Source organism: Abramis brama, assembly GCF_963993115.1.
Source record: "Abramis brama genome assembly, chromosome: 6".
NCBI classification, from domain to species: domain Eukaryota; kingdom Metazoa; phylum Chordata; class Actinopteri; order Cypriniformes; family Leuciscidae; genus Abramis; species Abramis brama.
In genome coordinates this window covers 34,493,332-34,502,526 of record NC_139968.1, presented here as the reverse complement: position 1 = coordinate 34,502,526, position 9,195 = coordinate 34,493,332, and the positions used below count along the sequence as shown (strand labels likewise).

General features: G+C 37.7%; 1 protein-coding gene across 1 annotated transcript; it reads left to right on the top strand.

Moving 5' to 3' along the window:
* Window positions 1-1,657: 1,657 nt before the first annotated feature.
* LOC311085914 (SLAM family member 5-like) lies at window positions 1,658-7,804 on the top strand (the record flags this gene model as incomplete). The annotated part of the gene is made up of 6 exons (XM_084118532.1): window positions 1,658-1,722; window positions 1,813-1,952; window positions 2,152-2,442; window positions 2,551-2,661; window positions 3,237-3,307; window positions 6,704-7,804. 6 exons carry the CDS (start codon window positions 1,658-1,660, stop codon window positions 6,755-6,757), a joined length of 732 nt encoding a protein of 243 aa, XP_083974658.1. The 3' UTR covers window positions 6,758-7,804.
* Between the last annotated feature and the right edge of the window lie 1,391 nt (window positions 7,805-9,195).

The window sequence follows — 9,195 nt, the reverse complement described above, 5'->3', positions numbered from 1 at the left end:
TATTTTCATCTGCTGTTATGTACCAGACGAATCACGAATATTAGGAAATCTACTCACTTTGAATTCAGTCTCTGTTCAGAATTTTAAACTGAAATACAATGTTGAAAGGCATGGAAATTAATGGAAATCTCTAGAGAAAATGGAAATTTCTGATATTTTCTGTAAATCTGTTTTCTTAATCTTCGAATACATTTTTAATGGATTCACATCAGAAGTGTATTTGTGACCCTGGACCACAAAACCAGTCACATGGGTCACTTATTTAAAATTGAGATTCATACATCAACTGAAAGCTGAATAAATAATATTTGCATTGATGTATGGTTTGTTAGGATAGGACAATATTTGGCCGAGATACAACTATTTGAACATCTGTAATCTGAGGGTGCAAAAAAATCGTACCATTGAGAAATTGCCTTTAAAGTTGTCCATTTATGTTTGCGATTGTGCTGCATTCACTCACAAAAAAATATTTTTTATATATTTACAGTAGGAAATTTACTAAACATCTTCATGGAACATGATCTTTACTTAATATCCTAATGATTTTTGGCATAAAAGAAAAATCAATAATTTTGATCCACACAACCTATTGTTGGCCATTGCCACAAATATACCCGTGCGACTTATGACTGGTTTAGTGGTGCAGGGTCACATATATGCACAATTAACTTGCATGTTCAATCTGCAATAATTATCATGTATTTGTTTTTAATAAATATGTAACTTTATACACTGATATTCCTCAACAGCAGATCATTTTAAAACAATTTAAAGTTTTAGGATGTGTTGCACCATATTAATTTAAGTTTTAACTAATAAATCTCTTGTGCCAAACTTTAAACTCTGAATTGCGTTCCTTTACATTAAAGAACAGGGTCAAAGTTAATCTTAAAAGTAAACTCATATATGATGGGAAAAGTTGTTGTTGTTTTTGGAAACCTGTCCGCTTTGAGTTCATATCTGGAATTAATGCATTTATGTTTTTTACTATATTAAATAGCCTGTAATATTTAGTACGACACTCTAAAGTATTACGGCTTGTTGAATAATTTGCTTGTTAAAAATTTACATTTTTAAAAGTATTAATAAAAATAATAATAATAATAATTCTTGCATAAGATTAGTAGCATTAAGCTATTATCTCTCCTTTTTTCCACAAATGATGCTGCCGTATTAGTCCATTAATTGATACTGTAAATATATTTCCTAGCAACCTGTAAGCACTGCAATGTTTCACTGCTTGATTCAGAAAATCTCTCTTTAACGGTAGCGGTTAGAAGTTTACAGCACATATAAAGACTGTTGATATTTCAGGCTTTGTAAACCATCAGAAACCTTAATCTGTGAATTTGTTTGGTTCCTCTTTATTTAGATAGTCCACTTTAGACATTCTACTGACTATAAATAACTTTGCAACTACATGTCAACTAACGCTCATTAGAGTATTAGACTGTTAGGTTATGGTTAGTTGCCAAATTACTTATAGTCAGTAGAATATCTGTTGAGGAGCATCAAAATAAAGTGTTAGCAGATATAGAGCAGACAGTCTACTACTCTAATGACAGTTAATTAGAGATAACTTCTAATTGTTTATTGAAAAAAAGTGTTGCCATCTGTTTGTTCATCAGGTGTGTTTAGTGATTCAGTGTCAGTGATGGAGGGAGATTCTGTCACTCTAAATACTGACAATACTGAAATACGTGAAGATGAAGATATACGGTAGACATTTGGAGCTGAAAAGTCTCTTATAGCTAAAATAAAAAAAAAGAAACAAATCTTCTCCACATATGATGGTGTTCCTGATGGGAGATTCAAAGACAGACTGAAGCTGGACGATCAAACTGGATCTCTGACCATCACAAACACCAGAACTGAACATACTGGAGTTTATCAACTAGAGATAATTAGAGCTGAAAAAGCATCAAAAATATTCAATGTTTCTGTCTATGGTGAGTAGAGATCATTTGTCCAAACATTCACAAATTCTATTTACATATTCAAATGTTTAATCATTTTATAGTTTGAGATTACAGATACATTTAGTGACCATGAACACACTAAACACTCACTCAACACAAAATGTATTACTATTCACTTAATTGTTGATTGTTGTGTTCATATTTCTGCTCATTCTCTGATGTTTTCCAGCTCGTCTGCCTGTTCCTGTCATCAGCAGAAACTGTTCTTCATCATCATCATCACACCAGAATTGTTCATTGGTGTGTTCATCAGTGTTGAATGTGTGTGATGCGACTCTCTCCTGGTACGCAGGAATCAGTGTATTGTCCAGCATCAGTGTGTGTGATCTCAGCATCAGTCTCTCTCTACCTCTGGAGGTGGAATATCAGGATAAAAACACCTACAGCTGTGTGCTGAACAATCCCATCAGCAACCAGACCACACATCTGGACATCAACACACTCTGTCACACATGTGCAGGTACCACAGCACTGATGATAGATGTGTGTGTTTACTGACCTGATCTCTGTCTTCTGTTGTATCAGACTCATTCACTTACACTAATGACTCTCTTTTCCTCTCCTTCAGTTCCTCCAGTCTCAGTGTCTCTGATAGTGTTGATCTCTGCTGGATCTCTGATGATTGTTGCAGGATTCGGGATCTTCTGGATCTGCAGGAAATGTAGAAAAATTGACAAAGGCAAGTGTTACTACAGCTTTTAAACAAGTATTATAAAAAAATAATACTTTGAAAATATGCTTTAAACAAGTCAACTGATAGCCCTATTTTATCATTTAATTAAAATTGATTCTCAATTTTGTAGTTAACCTTTATATGAAACCAAACTAATATGTGTAGTTATTTTCTGTAGAATGCAGTCATTTTGGAATTTGTGTCTTTATAATGGTCCTCAACATTGCTCTTTACTCGTCTCACTCGCACACAGCATACACACTGAAAATTCATAAACAGAAAAAAAAAACACTTTCATGCAGCTGGTGCTCAAATTAAAATCTAAATGAATGATGACTTTTGTTAATACAAATAAACAACCCAATTGGTTTGATTTATGTGTAAATGTCTCTCTAAATATGACAAACACATATTTGTTTAAGAACTTTGTGTGTTGTGAAAGTTAATGCTATTTTTAAAATCGGCAGTGTTAAGTTTATTTCTTTACATTTGAAAGCCCTAATAATATCAAATATTGTGAAGAACCATCTTTGTAAGATTAAATTTTGCAGGTTTTAATGGATTTATTATTGTTTAAACAGCTGAGACGTCTTGTTCAGAAGAGATCATTTATGCTGAGACAAAATTCAACAAAAGAAACGCACAGGAATCGGTGAGACAATACATTGTTATTGAGTATTTTTATCATTTCAGATGTAGATAAGTATGCGTTTGTTTCTTTTGTATAATATGGAAGCCCATTTCCACACAAAAGATAAACAATGATGGTCTGTTAATTTATTATAACAAAAAAAAAAAAATTATGACAGTCTAAGTCAAAATGCTGATAACAAAAATTCAATTATGACTTAAAAGTTGAAAATATCACATACAAAGTTTTGAAATTGTGACTTTTTGTAGAAATTACAGTATGACATACTAATAGACTAACTGTAGTATGCCATAATTTCAGGTCCCAGTTCGGACCCCTGTCGCCAATAATCACTGAGAATGGGTTGAGAATAACGAGAGACACAAGACAAAAATTCGAATGAACTTAATTTAATAAACGTAAAGGGATAACTATTTTACATATGAATAAATAAAATCTATATTTACACAAAGATAAATAAACCAACCACAAAAAGAAAACTAAACACACCGGCAATTTTGTGCCAAATAAAAGACAATCAAAAAGGAACTTACTAAACCATTTCAATCTAACCATAAACTAAAAAGAAAATTTCAAGTCTTCAATGACCACGATGTCATAACTTTACTCTAACCAAACAAAAATAAAGAGAGTAGCACAAGTCCCTAACCTAGTGTGTATAGACAAAATTCAAGCTAAATGTTTGCCATGCATGTCACGTGACATTCTTACCTAACCACTCTCCTCCATCCAGCTTAACCCAGCTTTGAAGAGCTGTTTAAAGGTGCTCTAAGCGATGTTGGGTGACGACACTTCTTGTTGACGTTCAAAGTATTGTCAAACAAAATGGAGGCTAGCTCGACCCTCCATCCTCCTCATCCCGTCCCCTCCCCCTCCCTTCTGTGCTTCCTGAAACAGTCATGAACCATTTAGAAAAACCAAACTGGATTTACCCACCTGTCCAGCAAACAGAGCCATCTGATTGGATTGGAAGCCCTTCTGCCAGCGGAGTTCTCGCCGCCTTTTGAATGCTTTTCCGATGTAAATTTGGGACTTCACGTGTTCCTTCTCCTTTTCCCTATTCTTTGTTATTTGTTCATCGGAACATCGTCTCTTTGGTCATGTGTCGGGCATATCAAAATTCTCAAGAATATACATTTTTAACGTTAGTCATGTCCAGGACCATCTCCATCTCTCCTCTAGCTAACTTCCCTCTTCATGCTTCTCTCTCCTCCACTCCCCACACCCCCCTTCATGTGCACGCACACTAACCCCCCAACCCCCCACACCCAAATCATTCTTGTCAGTTATTGGCTGGTACACTCTTTGTTATGTTTCGTGGTCCAGGCTGGGCCAGTTTGTTTTTCTTGCCGTTTGTGGAGCCTGGGCCTTCAGAGACCGTGTTTTTTACAGTGTGTTCAGGGGACAGGCAGCTAACGGATAGTGAGGAGATGTTTGCTGGATGTGACAAAAAATGTTTTGGCCTAAAAAACGTGTTGCATCACTTAGAGCACACAAATGAGAAGTTTTTAGGGCAGTCAAAATAGGAAAGATTAACATGATGTTCAAAGCACTTAACACAACTTAACAAACCAGGAGAAACAAAACACATCACAAATCAAATTCAACACAAAAATGTCTCTCTTGCTCTGGCAGTAGCATGTCCCTTAAGTAGCGCTTCCCCGGGTGTCGAGCATCAGGATCAGGGCCTGAAATTAACACCCGACCACACGCCAAATGCGGGTGAATTCTGCAATTGGCGGGTAACACTGTCAATCTACCTGCCACATTGGCAGGTAGCCAATGAGAATCGACCCTTCGCGGGGAGTTTGATTGACGGCGATCTGGCCAATCATATTCCGCCGAATCCGCCTTTTTTTGTCCGACAAAGCAGTCAGGAGAGTTCAACGTTGGATGATTTGAACTTGAAAAAACGGAGTGTACTGAGTAGGCCTACTGACCTCTTTCCGCAGTTAAAACTACATTCCTTCTTATGTTCATTCATGTTTATTTGATGCTATAAATTAACTAGAAGGAAGAGATGATCGGTTCACGAGCAGCTTTAACTGAGGCACCACAGCGATCTGTCAAGACACATTACAGAGCCACAAAACGGTATTGTCTAAATTTCTTTAAAAATGACCAAATTTTAACGTTGAGACTTTGTTTAATATCAAAAGTAACCTGGACTGTCTTGTCTGTCAGCGTGTTGTCAGTGTCTCTGCTGCGCGATGTGTTTTTCATTGCATGAGATCATGGTTTCATGGCGTGAGCGCGGTGTAGCTTGTCGGACATAGCAACAGTAACTAAAGGGGCCGGGTCTTTGCGTTTTTTTTTTTTTTTTTTTTTGCAACTGTTGTTCTTTGACATTTAAACGAAGTCAGCCATTTCGTTGGATTTTAGCTAAAAATGTGGCGGCACATTACTGGAGTACAGAAAGTATCTGTGAAAGCAGCGCAGTTTGAGTGTTTCGGAACGTATATGTGATCGGAGAGAAAGATGAGGCCCTTCTCTGACTACGTTTGAATAATATGTGAGTTAAGTATTAAACTGTTGGTGAGATGAGATGAGATAATGCAACGCTGACATAAGCTACATTACAATGACGTTGCACAGATGTTGGGAGTTGGGAACCGGTGAGAAAATGCCTACCCGGTAACTTTACCAGTAATAACAATATTAATTTAGTTCTGCTTAACGGTTCCTGAACGCTGTAACTAACAGCTGCCCAGCCATCAACACAGCCGCGTGTGATTTGTTTACATACGAGCTGCACTAGGTCGATATCTGTATTCTAAGAGTCATTATTACTTGTAAGGATCTTGTTAATAACTTGACAGCACTTAAATGTGTATTCTTACAAGTTAAAGAACAAATGTTTGTGCAATTCCTTTTTTTTTCCACCTTTTATGAGGCCAAAAAAAAAAAAAAAAAAAAAAAAAAACTGGCTGGTAAAAAGTCACTGTGGCGGGTGGATTTTTAAATCCACCTGCCACAGTGGCTGGTGGTCAAAAAAGTTAACTTCAGGCCCTGATCAGGATGCTTGGATTATCCCGCCCTCACAGGTCAGAGCCAATCCAATCGTCACGGATGATTGGCAGGCAAAACAGCCAATCAGCACATTGCCTGTTAAAGTGAAATTATAGTGAGAGACACAAAACACATCCAACGAAACGCATCCAAAAACACTCTAAACGTCCCTAAGGACGTAACACTTCCTATGTCACAATTTTTACTTTTTATGTCTTAACAATGATCTACCAGAGCATTTTATTCTTATGTGGTGGAAATGGGCTTCCATATTATAATGATCTATCACATAAATCACGAAACACAACAGCACCATCAGATATTTATTAAAGTATCGTTACTTAGAAAAAACTATATATCTATTCCTATGCATTTTTTTTTTCACAGAAAGTTGAAGAGGAGGAATGTGTAGATTATGCACCAATCGCAATGAGAAGATGATCAAACTTCAGTCTTTTTCCGAGTACAAGACCCAGATTGTGATCATTTCACCTCCAACGTCCTCAGACTCCGAGTCAATGGTTGAGTTTTGGGATTGTGAGAATCACGACGTTTCATCAGGAAATCACAGCAGTGTAACGACTGAGACAAATCAGACACAATTATTTGTTGTATTTAACAAATAATCTTTAAAAGTCACTCTGGGGTCTATCTTGGACTCTTGGAACCATCTGCCAAAGGACTAACTAGGGCAAGAAGGGCCTCAATTACCATGACTACCAACTGATAAGATGGTTTATTGCTCTAAAAATGTGGTCATGTGGAAAAGCAGAGGCCATAGGAAAGACCCACAGCCCTTAAAACAGACTTTCCTGCATTCATTTATGGACGAACTGATCTGTAAATGAGCATTTACCCCAGGACATTGTACAAATGATTATTACTGTCTTGTGTAATGTCTTTTGATACTATGTATTTCATGATTTAACCTCACCTATACCATGTTTGGTCTCTATAAATTGGTACTTTGAAGATCGAAATGGTCGTGTATATGATATGTCGATGGCTGTGCAACATATTAGTATTACAATAATCTTTAATAGTTTCTTCCTCAGCAACCAATCCAACTACACATGAAAATGAGCACGCTTGAAACAAAGAGCCATATATCTCAAACAGAGGAATTTTCCCACTTGGAAATTCCACCTTTCTCATTGGTCAAGCAAATCCGGAGAGGTGGGACTTTTCTCAGGCTTTATTAGAGCCAAATTCACAGTGACCCCCTCTCTTCTGGCTTCTACTGCGGCTTCTTCGGGCTGATGTCTGTGGGGACCCTCACCGGGGCCCATGGGCAACGGCAGGCCTTGAGCACAGCCTGCTATATCTTCACTCACCCAACAGAGTCAGACTGTAATTTCTTCAGAGCTTCATTCCCTGTTTACGGTTTCATTCTGTCACTTTTTATTTTACCCGTGTATGTGTGATTGTGTGTATGTGTTTGTTTAGATTAGCTGTGTTCGCGTTTAGTTAATAAACTTGTGCACAATACATATTTGGTTCTGAATCTCTGCTTGCAACAAAGTTTCAGTGTCAGTCTGTGATCGTCTCTCTCTGAGGTGTGAAAAGTGAATAACATGCGGTTGAAGGTGTTTTTTTCCATTCCTGCTTACATGAAACCATTTGACTTCTGCTCAACAGAGAAACCGCTTTACAACACACCGGTGATACTGAACCCATCAATGCTGATGTTTGACAAAATGGTCTCAAATAACAGTTTCAGTAGTTTTTTCCAGCTGTAACACTTCCTTCTAAGAAGAACTATTCTTGATACCTTTTTTTCGTTCTATCAGTTGTTTTGAATTTTACGCATGAATTGAGTGATCTGATGAATTTTCCTCATGTTTTTGGGTTTGTTAAATATGTTGTTGAATATGTTTGTTTAATATATGTTACAAATTATGTGTGTTTAATTGCAGGTGAATCACTGGTGAAACATCTGCTATAATACTATAAATAAATAGTTTTAAATGTAGAAATAGGCCTTTTCTTATACATAATGGTGTAGTTAAATTTAACAGCCTCTGTATAGAGCGCCATCTAGTGTTCAAAATAAGACTTCACATCTGGAACAATAATACTAGGGTTCTTTTGGTGTTTGTTTATCGGTCAAAAGAGCCGACCTCGAGTCTCTGTGATCTTCTGTCTCTATATAGCTCAGGTCCCTCCTTTAATGCAAGTCTGTGGGATTTTTTCCCACCTGTTTATCATCCAGTAAGTGAAAATGGTGAGAAGTACACACAATGGATGATAAATAATATATATTATGCATACTACAAGCCATATGCATGCAGCATGATTTAGAATCATAACCAGGAATCAGCTCCACCAATACAAGCTTCTGCTCTCAGACTGGCAACTGGGGGAAAGTGGACATCGACTGAGGCAATACAGCAAGCAAAATCTGTTGGGGGTATTTTGTAGGACAGGTGCAGCAGGGAAAAGGGTTTTTGGACTCGGGACAAGCCGACCCATATGGTACAAGGCAACATCAGCCCAGAGGAGAAAGCAGGTAGTAGCCGAGGTCCGGCAGCAAGAGGAGGCAGAGATGCACAAAGGCAGTCTCGCAGTCCAAACAGGGACAGAGGAATAACTGGGAAAACCTGGAGAAACGTAAGCTCACCTGGAAGGATCTTTGGGAGATAGAAGAGAACAGACTGAGTTTCATCATCAGAGCCACCTACGATGTTCTTCCCACACCCAAGAACATAAACCAGTGGACTGGAGAAGATCCATTATGTCCTCTCTGTTAAACCCCAGCAACGCTAAGGCAGATCCTCATCAGCTGCAAAACCAGTCTTTCCCAGCCTTACACCTGGAGGCACAATCAGGTCCTGGGACAACAGGCGATTATCCTGGAAGGAAGGAGAACCACCACCACT